The sequence below is a fragment of the Hypanus sabinus genome, chromosome 11 (genome assembly GCF_030144855.1).
Source record: "Hypanus sabinus isolate sHypSab1 chromosome 11, sHypSab1.hap1, whole genome shotgun sequence".
Taxonomy (NCBI): Eukaryota; Metazoa; Chordata; class Chondrichthyes; order Myliobatiformes; family Dasyatidae; genus Hypanus; species Hypanus sabinus.
The window spans coordinates 110,842,349-110,858,532 of record NC_082716.1 but is presented as its reverse complement, the minus strand read 5'-3'; the positions used below and the strand labels follow the sequence as shown (position 1 = coordinate 110,858,532).

The window sequence follows — 16,184 nt, the reverse complement described above, 5'->3', positions numbered from 1 at the left end:
TTGTCCAGCCCTTTACCTTTCCCACCCACCCACCTTCCTCCTCACCTGGTCTCACCTATCACCTGCCAGCTTGTACTCCTCTCCCTCCCTCCACCTTCGTATTCTGGCCTCTTCCCCCTTCCTCTCCAATCTAGATGAAAGAAGCAGGAAGAGGTGGAGGGCTGAAGGAACACTAGAGCACAGCAGTTAGCATCATGCTAAAACAAGTCCAGCGACCCGGGTTCAATTCCCAGTGCTGACTGTAAAGAGTTTGTACGTTCTCCCATGACTGTGTGGCTTTCCTCTGGGTTCTCCGGTTCCTCCTGCCTACCCAGGAGATCGGTCACCTGGGTGTAAGTGGGTGCAGGGGCCCATTGGGTTGGGATATCTCTCTCTCAATAAACAAACAACAGCAGATTCTGCAAATCTGGAGAAACATAGAAAGGAGCCAGAGGAACTCCGGCAGGCACCTGCTGTGGAGGGAGATTTGAGTCGAGACCCTTCAATGGGACTAGGAAAAAAAGGAGATGGCCTGCAAAAAGAGGTGAGGGGTGGGAATGGAGCCGGCAGCTGATAGGTGGATCCCGCTGATTGGCAGTGAGGGGGGTGGGGTGGGAATATAGCTGATAGGTGAATCAGGTGATTGGCAGTGAGGGAGGTGAGGATGGGAATGGAGCTGGCAGCTGATAGGTGAATCAGGTGATTGGCAGTGAGGGAGGTGAGGATGGGAATGGAGCTGGCAGCTGATAGGCGAATCAGGTGATTGGCAGTGAGGGAGGTGAGGATGGGAATGGAGCTGGCAGCTGATAGGTGAATCATGTGATTGGCAGTGAGGGAGGTGAGGATGGGAATGGAGCTGGCAGCTGATAGGTGAATCAGGTGATTGGCAGTGAGGGAGGTGAGGATGGGAATGGAGCTGGCAGCTGATAGGTGAATCAGGTGATTGGCAGTGAGGGAGGTGGGGGTGGGAATGGAGCTGGCAGCTGATAGGTGAATCAGGTGATTGGCAGTGAGGGAGGTGAGGATGGGAATGGAGCTGGCAGCTGATAGGTGAATCAGGTGATTGGCAGTGAGGGAGGTGGGGGTGGGAATGGAGCTGGCAGCTGATAGGTGAATCAGGTGATTGGCAGTGAGGGAGGTGGGGGTGGGAATGATTCCCTCTGAAACTAAATCAGGTTTATTATCACTGACCTGTAAGATAAGAGACAGAGTAAGGCCATTTTGGCAATTTGATGTCTTGCAGCAGCAGTACAATGGAATAAATAATAAAAAACTGAAAGGTGGAGGGGAGCACCAGAGGGAGGCGATTGGCGGGTAAGGAGAGAGGGACAAGGAGAAGGAAGATGGTGAAGGGAGTTGTTGGTGGGGGGCATTACTGGAAGTTTGAGAAATCATTGTTCACCCCATCAGGTTGGAGGCTACCCAAATGGAATATAAAGTGTTGTTAATCCAACCTAAGAGTGACCTTATCCTGGCTGTGGAGGAGGCCATGGATGGACATATTGGAATGGGACTGGGAAGCACGACTGTGCAAGCGCATGGACGTCAGTTAGAACAGCGAGAAGAGTTTAAGAGGAGACAGCTTTACAGAGTAGGAGGGCTTTGGTTCAACAGGGCCTCAGCGATAACGGGTCAAGGCGAGGTAGGTTACTTGTGGAGAATAGAGACAGGAAGAATGTGTTTGAGGCCGGTGTTCTGTACTGGGTGTCAGATGTGGGATGTCTGGGAGACTCGCAGCCTCCCGGACGGCTATATCTGCACCCCCTTAACAACAAGTATTCCTGCTCGAGTACTGTTAGAGGGATGACCTATCTGGGGGAAGCAACGGTGGCCGTGCCTCCAGCACAGAGGCCGGCCCTGTGGCTCAGAAGGGTAGGGAAGGGAAGAGGATGGCAGCAGTGATAGGGGACTCTATAGTTAGGGGGTCAGACAGGCGATTCTGTGGACGCAGGAAAGAGACACGGAATGTAATTTGCATCCCAGGTGCCAGGGTCCGGGACGTTTCTGATCGCGCCCACGATATTCTGAGGTGGGAAGGAGAACAGCCAGTGGTCGTGGTCCATATTGGTACCAACGACATCGGCAGGAAAAGGGAGGAGGTCCTGAAAGCAGAGGTGACCTGATAGAGGTGTATAAGATAATGAGAGGCATTGATTGTGTGGATAGTCAGAGGCTTTTTCCCCCAGAGCTGAAACGGCTAACATGTTAAGGCACAGGCTTAAGGTGCTTGCAAGAAGGTACAGAGATGTCAGGGGTAAGTTTTTTTACGCAGAGAGTGGTGAGTGCGTGGAATGGGCTGTCGGCGATGATGGTAGAGGCCGATACAATAGGGTCTTTTAAGAGACTCCTGGATAGGTACATGGAGCTTAGAAAAATAGGGGGCTATGGTAACCCTGGGTAATTTCTAAGGTAAGGACGTGTTCAGCACAGCTTTGTGGGCTGAAGGGCCTGTATTGTGCTGTAGGTTTTCTATGTTTCTATGTTAAAATGGGTGACTGCTGAGAGATTCCACTTGTTCTGGTGGACAGAATGTAGGTGCTCAGCAAAGTGGTCTCTCAGTCTACGCCAGATCTCACCGATGTAAAAGAGGCCACACTGGGAGCACCCCCACCGAACGCAGTATATGACCCCAACAGACCCACAGGTCAAGTGAAAGGAGGGGATGGTGTTTTTACAAGTAACAAGGTCTCCAGAGACAGCTTATCCACTGATGTCTATTATAAACCAACAGATTCTCACAGCTACCTGGACTATACCTCAACCCACCGTGCTACCTTGTAAAAACGCCATCCCCTTCTCTCAATTCCTCCATCTCTACCGATCTGCTCTCAGGGTGAGGCTTTTCATTCTAGAACGAATGCGATGTCCTTTTTTAAAGAAAGGGGCTTCCCTTCCTCCACCATCAATGCTACCCTCAACCGCATCTCTTCCATTTCACGCAAGTCTGCCTTCACCCCCATCCTCCCACCACACTACCAGGGATAGGGTTCCTCTTGTCCTCACCTGCCACCCCACCAGTCTCCGTGTCCAGCACAAAATTCTCCAAAGCTTCCACCATCTCCAACGTGATCCCACCACCAAACACATCTTTCCCTCCCCCCCCCCACTTTCTGCTTTCCGCAGGGATCGCTCCCTACGCGACTCCCTTGTCCACTCGTCCCCCCCATTCCTCCCCGCCGATCTCCCTCCTGGCACTTATCCTTGTAAACGGAACAAGTGCTACACCTGCCCCTACACCTCCTCCCTCACCACCATTCAGTGTTTCTTCCAGGTGAGCCGACTCTTCACCTGTGAGTCTGTTGGGGTCATTTACTGTGTTCGGTGCTCCCAGTCTGGCCTCCTCTATATTGCTGAGACCCAATGTAGTAGATCGGGAGTCCGTCGGCATCTACTCTCCGTCCACCGGAACAAGCGGGATCTCCTAGTGGCCACCTATTTTAATTCCACTTCCCATTCCCATTCTGATAGACCCATCCATGGCCTCCTCCACTGTCGTGATGAGGCCATATTTAGGTTGGAGGAACAACACCTTATATTCCCTTTGGGTAGCCTCCAACTTGATGGCATGAACATCAATTTCTCAAACTTCTAGTAATGCCTCCAGCACCCCCCCTTCACCATTTCCCATCCCCTTGTCCCTCTCTCATGTTATCTCCTTGCCCACCCATCGCCTCCCTCTGGTGCTCCCCCCTCCCCACTTTTTTCTCTCATCCATGGCCTTCTGTCTCTTTCACCAATCAATTTCCTGGCTCTTTGCTTCATCCCTTCCCCTCCAAAGTTCACCCATCACCTGGCATTTCTCTCTCCCCTCCCCCTGACCTTTCAAATCCCTTCCTCAACCTTTTTCTCTCCAGTCCTGCTGAAGGGTCTCGGCCTGAACTGTGCCTTTTTCCATAGATTTTGCCTGGCCTGCTGAGTTCCTCCGGCATTTTCTGTGTGTTACTCTGTCCATAGACACTGTCTGACCTGCTGAGTTCCTCCAGCATTTTGTGTGTGTTACTCTGTCCATAGACACTGCCTGACCTGCTGAATTCCTCCAGCATTTTGTGTGTGTTACTCTGTCCATAGACACTGTCTGACCTGCTGAGTTCCTACAGCATTTTGTGTGTGTTACTCTAACCATAGACACTGTCTGACCTGCTGAGTTCCTCCAGCATTTTGTGTGTGTTACTCTGTCCATATACACTGTCTGACCTGCTGAGTTCCTCCAGTGTTTTGTGTATGACGCAGTGGAGGCTGCCTCAGTAAATATATTTAAGATAGATAGATCTATTAAGATAGATTTTTGCATAGTTGGGGAATTAAGGGTTCTGGGGAAAAGGCAGGTAGGTGGAGATGAGTCCATGGCCAGATCAGCCAGGATCTTATTGAATGGCGGAGCAGGCTCGATGGGCCAAATGTCCGACTCCTGCTCCTATTAATAATGAGGCAGCCTACAGAGAAGAAGTCATCACCCTGACACAGTGGTGTCAAGAAAACCACCTCTCCCTCAATGTCACAAAAACAAAGGAGTTGGTTGTGGACTACAGGAGGAATGGAGACCAGCTAACTCCTATTGACATCAACGGATCTGGGGTTGCGAGGGTAAACAGCATACACATCACCAAGGATCTCACGTCGTCTGTCCATACCAGCTGTGTGGTGAGTGGCTTAACTGCTCCTCTTTCACCTTGTATTTCTATGTTATATTGACTGTCCAGTTATACGTACTATTTATTATAAATTACTATAAATTGCACAATTAGACAGAGATGTAGCATAAAGATTTTTAAGCAATGAAGTCAATTTAATTTAATTCAATTTCGTATGCCTGTATGTAAGAAGCCGTTCCTGAATCGCTGAGTGTGTGTCTTCAGGCTCCTGTACCCCCTCCCTCTCTGACCTACCTACCGTTCCTTCTCGCCTGATGATCCACCCATCATCTGCTAACTCCTGCTCCACTCTTCCCCTCACCAACTTTAAATACAGTCAAAAAAATTCTGTAAAATATAAAAATATCTAAATAAATATAAAAATACTATGAAGAGCAAAGAGTAAATCAAATCAATGTTTGGTGTGACCACCTTCTGCCTTTAAAACTGCAACAGTTCTCTCAGATTGATCCCAAAGGAAATGATAGTGTCACTGCAGCGTTACAAGTGCACAGATATACAATTATTAGAAGTACGAAAGAATAGGTTATCACAAATAGTCTGACAGGAGGGGTCATCGCCTCCCCGCAGTCGGTTGACTTATTATAGAGCCTAATGGCTAAGGTTAAGAATGCTCTTGTTTAGCACTCTCTGGGGCAGCGCAGTTGCCTCAGTCTATTACTAAAAGAGCTCCTCTGTTCAGTCAAGGTGGCACGCAGAGGGTGAGGAACATTGTCCAGAATTGTCAAGATTTTCCACAGGGTCCTTTGTTCTACCACAGCCTCCAGTGTGACCAGCCCTTCTAATCAGGCCATTGAGCCTGTTGGCATTGCCCGCGTTGATGCCATTGCCCCAGCACACCACATCATAGAAGATTGTAGTGGTAACAACAGACTGGTAGAACATGTGAAGGAGAGGCCTGCATAGCCCAGAGGATCTCAGCCTCCTCAGGAAGTAGAGGCGACTCTGGCCCTTCTTGTACACGGCCTCTGTGTTGGAGCTCCACTCAAAGTCCGTCATCCAGGTCCACCCCCAGGTACCTGTAGATCCTCACCACATCCACATTCTCACCATCAATAGTTACAGAGAGCAGTGCAGGCTTGGTCTTCCCAAAGTCCATCACCATCTCCTCTGTCTTACTGATGCTGAGCTGCAGATGATTCAACTCGCACATAGTCCACCAGGCCCTGTCTTCATCCTCCCGACCATTACCAAGTCATCAGGGAATTTCTGCAGATGACATGACTCAGTGTTGTATCTAAAGTCCGAGGTATACAGGGTAAACAGGAGGGGAGCCAATACAGTCTCCTGTAGGCCCCAGTGCTGCTTATATCCATGTCTGACACACAGCTCTGAAGCCGCACAAACTGTGGTCTGCCAGTCAGGTCGTCCATTATCCAGGATCCAATAGAAATGCCAGCCTGTGTTGAATGGAGCTTTCCCCCCAGCAGTGAGGGCTGTACGGTATCGAGAAACATGATCCCCACAGTGCTACCCTGCTTATCCAAACGGGAGTGGGCTCTGTTCAGCAGGGAGATGACAGCATCGTCGACTCCAGTGTCCTCCTATAGGCAAACTGCGGGGCATCCAGGGCTGATCTGACCCAGGACCAGCCTCTCATGATGTGTGAGGTCAAGGCCACTGGACGGTAGCCATTCCAGACTTTCTGTTGACCCTCCTTGGGTACTGGGACCACACAATCGGGACCCTTTCCAGGCTGAGGACTCCACACAGCTGCTCCGCACACTCCTTCATGACCCTGGGGCTCACACCGTCCGGTCCCGATGTCTGAGTGTCCACGGAGCCCTTCTCACCTGCTCCGTAGTGACGGGGAGTCCATGGTGACTGGGCAGTTGGTGGAAGGTGGGGCTGAGGGAGGTAAAGATTGGGACGATAGCAGTTGACATGTGGAGGTGTGGATGATAGATGCAGGGCAAGGAGGGGGTGTAGACAATGGTAGTCTGTGTTGTTCATCCACGTGTAGAACTGAAGGGGGCAGGAGGGTGGAATGGAGGCGCTGGTGCTGAGGGATCACTGGGTGCCTGGGCTGGAGTGCTGGGGGGGGGGGGGGGTGTGACCAGGAGAGCAATTATCAAACCTATTGAAGAACTGGTTCAAATCAGCACATTCACGGCTGCTTTCTGAGGCTCCACACTGGGCTGATTGAAGCCAGTGATGTTCTTCATGCCTCTCCACACCTCCCGTGTGCTACTCTGCCCAAGCCTGTTCTCCAGCTCTCTCCTGTACTCTGCTTTAGCCTCCTTGATCTTCCCCTTTAGCTCCCTCTGCACGTTTCAATTCCTCCCTGTCTCCTGATCGAAAGGCTCTCTTTTTGTGGCAAAAAAAAGGTTCTCTTTTTGAGAAGAGACACTGGTAACCCATGGTTTGTTGTTCAGGGGAGCAGTGAATGGCCCTCGATGGTATTACAGTGCCCACACTGGAGATGATGTAGCCAGCGATGCAATCATTAAGTCCGTTAATGTCCTTCCCATGTGGTTCACAATGCACGTTCCAGTCAAGGCCTCGATGGTCTCTGGAGACCATTTCTTTACTGTCTTGGTGATAAATAGCTGTTGCTGTACTTTGGGCTGTTACAAGGGCACGAGGTGAACCAGAGTGTCAGCTGATCTTCCAAGTGGGAAGAGAGCTGTGGCGCTGTAGGCATCTTCCACACTTGCACAGGAGAGATTCAGGGTTTTATTTTCTCCTGTATGACACTTGATAAACTGATCGAAGGTGGCAGGGGGAAACATGCTTGAAGTCTCCTGGTACTGCACTGAACGCACTGGGGCGTTGAGTCTGGAGTCTCACGATGGTACGTGTATGACGTCAAACGCAGTCTCGGATACTGCACTGAACGCACTGGGGTGTTGAGTCTGGAGTCTCACGATGGTACGTGTATGACGTCAAACGCAGTCTCGGATACTGCACTGAACGCACTGGGGCGTTTGAGTCTGGAGTCTCACGATGGTACGTGTATGACGTCAAAAGCAGTCTCGGATACTGCACTGAACGCACTGGGGTGTTGAGTCTGGAGTCTCACGATGGTACGTGTATGACGTCAAAAGCAGTCTCGGATACTGCACTGAACGCACTGGGGTGTTTGAGTCTGGAGTCTCACGATGGTACGTGTATGACGTCAAACGCAGTCTCGGATACTGCACTTGAACGCACTGGGGCGTTCGAGTCAGGAGTCTCACGATGGTACGTGTATGACTTCAAACGCAGTCTCAGATACTGCACTGAACGCACTGGGGTGTTTGAGTCTGGAGTCTCACGATGGTACGTGTATGACGTCAAACGCAGTCTCGGATACTGCACTGAACGCACTGGGATGTTGAGTCTGGAGTCTCACGATGGTACGTGTATGACGTCAAAAGCAGTCTCGGATACTGCACTGAACGCACTGGGGTGTTGAGTCTGGAGTCTCACGATGGTACGTGTATGACGTCAAACTCAGTCTCGGATACTGCACTGAACGCACTGGGGTGTTGAGTCTGGAGTCTCACGATGGTACGTGTATGACGTCAAACGCAGTCTCGGATACTGCACTGAATGCACTGGGGTGTTGAGTCTGGAGTCTCACGATGGTACGTGTATGACGTCAAACGCAGTCTCGGATACTGCACTGAACGCACTGGGGTGTTTGAGTCTGGAGTCTCACGATGGTACGTGTATGACGTCAAACGCAGTCTCGGATACTGCACTTGAACGCACTGGGGCGTTCGAGTCAGGAGTCTCACGATGGTACGTGTATGACTTCAAACGCAGTCTCGGATACTGCACTGAGCGCACTGGGGTGTTTGAGTCTGGAGTCTCACGATGGTACGTGTATGACGTCAAACGCAGTCTCGGATACTGCACTGATCGCACTGGGGTGTTGAGTCTGGAGTCTCACGATGGTACGTGTATGACAGAGTCAGGAAGGCGGAATATAGACAATGAGCAACATGGCGTGGCTGAACTCACAGCAAGCATTTCAATGTCCAAACTGCAGACTCCCTCTCACAGAAATGTGACTGAGATTACACTATCTCTTGTTCACAAGCACAGCAAGCACATCTCCCTGTAAGTGTCTGCTCAAATCATTGAAAACCATTCACATTAGCAACAGAATCCGGGATTTGTTCGGGTAACCGTGTCTTGGCGAAACACATAACGCTGCAGTCCCGATATTCATTCTGTGTTCCCGTGTGTATGGCTAGTTCCTCCATTTTATTTGCCAGCGATCTTACGTTCTCCATAATGAAAGACAGGAGATTGGTTTATATCCCCGTCTCTTGTTGCCCACTTTTTACCCAATCTGCAGCGTCGGTATCTACATCTCTGATCTCCCGGATATCGAGCTTCCGCTGGTCAAGCAAAGGTTGCTTCTCGGTTGTTAGTATTTGCTCCCTCGTCGATACAATCTTGCCTCCACAACAGTAGTCAAAGCACTCAACGGAGTGACGTATCCTGACAGCCAGAAAGATGGCGAAAATGTTCTCAAAGAGATGACTGCCCATTGTTATTTCACGGTATTGCCAGCCAGTACAAAAATGAAAGAAACTTGCTAGGTAATTTTAAAACAAACAGACAGAGCTACTGTAACGTGCCGCCGGCTTGCATGGTGCACTCTTTTACCCCCAGGGAAACTGCCGTGCGGTTTTATAAGAAATTCAGCTGGTAGGCTGTTCCAAGCACCTTGGAGAACTAGCCTCAGTTCTTTTGCAGACTTTGACTGTCTGCCTACAAAGTAATCAAGCTTTTAGTTGAAAAGTGGTCTGTTATCTAATGTGTTACTTCTTATAATGAAACGCAAAAAATTCTCTAACATTTAGGAAAACAAAATGTTTGGAATGGTCTTTTCTACAGATATACTCCACACTAATGCAGAAGACAAAAAATAAGCATCAAAAACAACATTTATATAAAAAATCTAGGGTGCCTAAGACCTTGGCACAGTACCACACTCTCCTGACACCCTTCAACACTGAACGTCCTTATTGTGAATAGTAACAAGGAAGCTGGTTTGAGTTTGAAGGTCGTTTTTCTGAACTACCCAAGGAACCATCCTTCAGCTGACATTCTCCACAGAGTCCTTGGTAACTGGCTCATTACTGAAGGTCTTCTGTGAACAAGGTCTCAAAGGGCCTTGTGAAGACTTCGTTCTCTCCCTCACACAAACCTACAGATGACTTGGCAAAACGTCCACGTCGATATTTTTTTTTGGAGTCACGGTTAACTCCTCCCCAATTTAATTCTCCCTTCCCTCCCACACAGAGGGATCAGACAGTGCACCGTGTGAGACAGGCTACAGGCTTTTCGAAGTTTGCACTGAAGCAGATTTGCTCATTACCAAAGACCCGTGTGTACTCGTTTCCTGTTTTATCCATAGAACATAGACCGTGGAAGAGTACAGCACTGGTACAGGCCATTCAGCCCACATTATTGCGTCAAGCCAGCGAAAGAGCAAAGCAAAAACACCAATCCCTCCTCCCTACACCATGTCCATATCCCTCCATCTTCCTCAGATCCATGTGCCTATCCAAACGTCTCTTAAAACTTCTGTTTGCCTCTACCACCACACCAGACAGCACATTCCAGGCATCCACCACTCTCTGAGTAAAAAACTTACCCCTCACATCCCCCTTGAACCTACCCCCCTCTCACCCTCAATGCATGTATTAGATATTTCTACCCTGGGAAACAGATACTCCCTGTCCACTCTGCCTCTGCCTCTCATAATCTTGTAATCCTCCATCAGATCTGCCCTCAGCCTCCGACACTCCAGAGAAAACACTCCAGGTTTATCCAGCCTCTCGTGATAGCACGAGCCCTCTGAGCCAGGCAGCGTCCTGGTAAACCTCTTCTGCTCCCTCTCCAGAGCCTCAACATCCCTCCTATAGTGGGGCAACCAGAACAGTATGTGATACTCCAGGTATGGCCTAAGCAGAGTTTTATAAAGTTGCAACGTAACCTCCTGGCTTTTGAACTCAATGCCTTCCTTGACTAATAAAAACAAGCATTCCATAAGCCTTCTTAACCACCTCATCGACCAGCGTAGCCACTTTCAAGGAGCTATGAACGTGGATCCCGAGATCTCCTCATGCAGCAGTACTGTCCAGGCCCAGGTCAAGAGGTTCTGAAACAAGCTGGGGCTTGACCGGAGTTAAAGGGTTAAGTCTTACGGTAGACACCCGACACGCTAGCTTCTGGGGTTTAGACGCCCCGATTCTCCGGAGAATGGACAGCAGTCCCTGTAAAGATTCCACTAACTGGGACTCATGTTCTGGTGTCAGGGTTTGGATATTTAAAGAGCACCTGAACTCCATCGTCTGCTCAACTTGAGTTCAGTCTGCAGTTGCATTTCGGGTTTCTGCCTCGTTTGGAGTTTCAGGTACCTCAGTACGTGGGTCCTTGGCACCTCATGTACACACGTTCCTGTGCCTAGCGTCGGTTTATGGACATACAATCAACGTATATGCTATTTTACATGTTTATAACCCAATTTCTCAACTAATAAAAACAAGTATTCCATAAACCTTCTTGGCCACCCTATCGACCTGTGTAGCCACTTTCAAGGGGCTACGAGCTTCAACCCCAGGATCTCTCTGCTCAGCAACACTGTGAAGGGTCTTGCATGGATAGGAAAGGCTGACAGGGAGATGGGAAAAATGCGGGCAGTGGAACTGGCTTAAATGGACCTCTTGTTTGGCATAGACCAGACGGGCCAAACGACTGATTTCTCTGTATGTGACAGTGACAGCAACAGTCTAGGCCTCTAAGTTCCCTCAGTTGCCAGTCTACGCCGTACGCACGGAGCGAGTGTGGACCACGTGGGGTCTCCGAGGAAATGTACCTTGGTTTTATCGTCCACCACTCTCAGACCATCAGCCGACACCCATAAGATGGCTTTCACCGACTTCTTCCCTGCCTGTAAAACATCAAGCACAGCAGTCTTACTGGATTGAATGTTCAGTAGGCCACTTGGCCCATTATATGCGTGATGGCATTTATGATCTTTGCAAACCTCGCTCCAGTGTTCCTTGTCCATCCCAACGCGATCTCCATCTGTTCCCCTTGCGCTTCGTCACAAACCTTTAGTGTTCCTCTCAACCTGTTCCCCGTCCTGGCAACTGAGTTTTCCCCGCGTTTCTGAATGGATTAGTTAATGCCTCTGTCTCATAAATGCCACCCCCTGGATCCCCACATCCTGCTTTAGAGAGTTCTGTATCGACATTTAGCATACATTTCAGCTGCCAATGGGAAACCAGGATCAAGAACGGGCCCAATAAGACCCTGAGCCAATTGATGAGCATTAATTTGTGAGCCAATAGCAGCCAAGGGGTGGAAGAGGATTAGAGTGGTTCGCAGTCGCCATACTAAAGACTGGAGTGCTGATACGGGATTAATTTTGCATGTGTTTCATGGCTTCTTGTTTCCTTCTTGCATTCCTGATGATTTTCAGCTCCCGGACGAGTCATACTCCCTGGGTGGGGGTTGAGGCGAGAGCGATGCTTTAGACTGCGAGGGCGGAGGGCGTTGCGCCTCCCCTCACAGCCTCGGGATGTCCTACCGGGCCTCAGCGCTGGGTGAGGGTAACGCTAACCCTAGACCTTCCAGAGTGAGAGTTGTAACAAGGGGCAAGGAGATCCATAGAGCGGCAAAGCGCAGATGTGGGTGTCAGCACGGGGCGAGATTATTGGCTGATCAGCCTCGTCACCAACTCCTCAAACTCAGCCTCCCAACCCCAGTATATAACTGTTCTGAAACAAGCTATTCAGCCTCTCTTCTGTGCTAGCATCAGCCTCCTCTCCCTCTTTGACCTTTCCCCACAATTCCCACCTAAAATCCCCACATACTTCCTCCCCGTCTCCTCACCCGGTCTCATAATAGAAGTTCCTGCACCCAAGGAGGGGTGGGGGTCTGGAGTGAACTCCCCCGGGAGGTAGGTGAGAAACTTCAGAGGGTGCCAGAGAGGCAGGTGAAGGAGGAGCAGAGTCAAGTAATGCATAAACACCAGAAAGGACTGGTCGGGCCGAATGGCCTGTTTCTGAGCAACTTCCCCTCAAACCAGTCTCTGCCTTGAACTTGGGTAAATACCCTGAGGAGGGATCTCCCACCCACACCCTGAGCAAGGGATCTCGCCATTATCCCTATCCTGTGAGGGATCTCCACATTACCCCACTGAGTGAGGGATCTCCCCATAACCACCCCCCCCCCCACCACAAGAAAGGGATCACCCTGCCACCTTCCCTGGGAGATAATAGCTCCCTATTATCCCCAACAAGGAGGGTAGCTCCCCACTCCCTGAAGGAGCCACCTATTGCCTCCTCCCCAAGGAAGGGAGGTCCCCACTCACTCCCTCCCAAGTGAACAAGATCAGCATTTCCCCCTCCTCGAGGGAGGGAGCACTCCACTCCCCCCTCTGGTGAGGATCTTCCCCTCCCTGGGGATACATTCACCCTGTGTCACAGCAATGATCATGGGGCACAGAAATGTGAGGATCTTCACTCTACAGCACCTCAGAATCTGAGGCAATTGCCTTCCTGCCTCCTCCTGACTCACCCTTGGTCCCTCTCCCTCCTCCTCCATTTCACTTCTCCTGCCTCACCAAAACTCAGAGCCCTCCCCACCCTACCTCCCTCCGCACCCGCCGCTGCCTCACACCGCCAGGGACCCTGGTCCGAAGTCGGCCCCTGGGGCCAACGTGTACGGACCTTTCCCACTCTCTCTGTGACTACTGGTGCTCCGGTTTCCCCCCCATGTGCGGGGTGGCTGGATATTCCAAATTTCCCCTGTTGTGTGGGTGAATGGACGAGGGGGGGAAGTGAGGAGAATTAAAAGCAGGTAAAAATGGGAGGTTGATGGTTAGTACAGAATCAATGGGCCAAGTGGCCTCTTTCTGTGCTTTTTTCACCTGTTCCTAGTTCTGGTGAACGCTCGCCTGCCTGGCAAGCTAAACGAATCCCTCTCTTTCCAGATGCAGCCTGGCCTCTTGTGTGTTTCCAGTCTTCCCGTACTCCAGTCAGACTCCCAGTATCTGCACTGCTTGGTGAGGGTCGGGGGCGGCAACATGGCCCCGTCTGGTTTAGGAGCAGAGGGGCCCGGAGGGCTGGGACGCCAGCGCTGGAGCTGGTAAATCTTGGCACGAGGGGTGGGGAGGGCAGAGTGAGGGGAGAAGGGGGGAACGACACAGAGCAGGGAGAACGTAACAGAGGGAGCGACTGCAGATGGCGGGAGGACAGGGCAGAGAGCGGGTTGTATGGTGGCCTGGGGGAAAGCTGTGAAATGCAAGGAGGGGGTAAGACTGCAGAGAGCGGGGGGGGGAATGGCAGACAGTGAGGGGGCCAGCGGACGGCTGAGAATGGGGAAGACCGAGGAGTGAGAGAGAGATGGTGGAGAGCGGAGAAATAAGGTAAAGCACAGCAGTATGGGTGAAGATCGCAGAGAGTGGGGTGAAGACCGTGGAGAAAGAGGGGCAAAGACCACGGACAGCAAGGGCGAAGACCGTGGAGAGTGAGGGGTGAAGACTGCGGACAGCAAAGGGCGAAGACCATGGAGAGCGAGGGGCAAAGACCGCGGACAGCAAGGGCGAAGATCAAGGAGAGCGAGGGGACGAAGACTGTGGAGTGCGAACAAGAAGTCAGCAGAGAGTGAGGGGGGAAGATAGCAGAGAGTGAGGGTTGAAGATAACAAAGAGTGAGGGTGAAGTCAGCAGAGAGCAAGAGAGATTGTCGAGACCAAAGGAAGACCATGGAGGAGAGGGGGTGGACAGCAGAGAGACGAGGGTGAAGACCGGGAGGAGAGGGATGGACAGCGGAGAGACGAGGGTGAAGACCACAGAGGAGAGGGGTGGACAGCGGAGAGACGAGGGTGAAGACCGTGGAGGAGAGGGGTGGACAGCGGAGAGACGAGGGTGAAGACCGCGGAGGAGAGGGGTGGACAGCGGAGAGACGAGGGTGAAGACCGCAGAGGGGAGGGGTGGACAGCGGAGAGACGAGGGTGAAGACCGCGGAGGAGAGGGGTGGACAGCGGAGAGACGAGGGTGAGGACCGCGGAGGAGAGGGGTGGACAGCGGAGAGACGAGGGTGAAGATCGCAGAGGGGAGGGGTGGACAGAGGAGAGACGAGGGTGAAGACCGCAGAGGAGAGGGGTGGACAGCGGAGAGACGAGGGTGAAGACCGCAGAGGAGAGGGGTGGACAGCGGAGAGACGAGGGTGAGGACCGCGGAGGAGAGGGGTGGACAGCGGAGAGACGAGGGTGAAGACCGCGGAGGAGAGGGGTGGACAGCGGAGAGACGAGGGTGAGGACCGCGGAGGAGAGGGGTGGACAGCGGAGAGACGAGGGTGAAGACCGCAGAGGAGAGGGGTGGACAGCGGAGAGACGAGGGTGAAGAGCGCGGAGGAGAGGGGTGGACAGCGGAGAGACGAGGGTGAAGAGCGCGGAGGAGAGCGGTGGACAGCGGAGAGACGAGGGTGAAGACCGCGGAGGAGAGCGGTGGACAGCGGAGAGACGAGGGTGAGGACCACAGAGGAGAGGGGTGGACAGCGGAGAGACGAGGGTGAAGACCGCGGAGGAGAGGGGTGGACAGCGGAGAGACGAGGGTGAAGACCGCGGAGGAGAGGGGTGGACAGCGGAGAGACGAGGGTGAAGACCGCAGAAGAGAGGGGTGGACAGCGGAGAGACGAGGGTGAAGACCGCGGAGGAGAGGGGTGGACAGCGGAGAGACGAGGGTGAAGACCGCGGAGGAGAGGGGTGGACAGCGGAGAGACGAGGGTGAAGATCGCAGAGGAGAGGGGTGGACAGCGGAGAGACGAGGGTGAAGACCGCGGAGGAGAGAGGTGGACAGCCGAGAGACGAGGGTGAAGACCGCGGAGGAGAGGGGTGGACAGCGGAGAGACGAGGGTGAAGACCGCGGAGGAGAGGGGTGGACAGCGGAGAGACGAGGGTGAAGAGCGCGGAGGAGAGGGGTGGACAGCGGAGAGACGAGGGTGAAGACCGTGGAAGAGAGGGGTGGACAGCGGAGAGACGAGGGTGAAGACCGCGGAGGAGAGGGGTGGACAGCGGAGAGACGAGGGTGAGGACTGCGGAGGAGAGGGGTGGACAGCGGAGAGACGAGGGTGAAGACCGCGGAGGAGAGGGGTGGACAGCGGAGAGACGAGGGTGAGGACTGCGGAGGAGAGGGGTGGACAGCGGAGAGACGAGGGTGAAGACCGCGGAGGAGAGGGGTGGACAGCGGAGAGACGAGGGTGAAGACCGCGGAGGAGAGGGGTGGACAGCGGAGAGACGAGGGTGAAGACCGTGGAGGAGAGGGGTGGACAGCGGAGAGACGAGGGTGAAGAGCACAGAGGAGAGGGGTAGACAGCGGAGAGACGAGGGTGAAGACCGCGGAGGAGAGGGGTGGACAGCGGAGAGACGAGGGTGAAGACCGCGGAGGAGAGGGGTGGACAGCGGAGAGACGAGGGTGAGGACTGCGGAGGAGAGGGGTGGACAGCGGAGAGACGAGGGTGAAGACCGCGGAGGAGAGGGGTGGACAGCGGAGAGACGAGGGTGAGGACCGCAGAGGAGAGGGGTGGACAGCGGAGAGAC

At 52.6% G+C, this 16,184-nt stretch overlaps 1 protein-coding gene across 5 annotated transcripts in view; it reads right to left on the bottom strand.

The window, feature by feature from the left end:
* numbl (NUMB like endocytic adaptor protein) overlaps window positions 1-16,184 on the bottom strand; it is a 203,700-nt gene that overhangs the window by 28,108 nt on the left and 159,408 nt on the right. For all 5 annotated transcript variants that reach the window (XM_059985119.1, XM_059985122.1, XM_059985123.1 and 2 more), the window contains exon 4: window positions 11,452-11,526. In XM_059985119.1, the coding sequence (XP_059841102.1) occupies window positions 11,452-11,526 (75 nt within the window). The remainder of the gene's footprint in view (window positions 1-11,451; window positions 11,527-16,184) is intronic.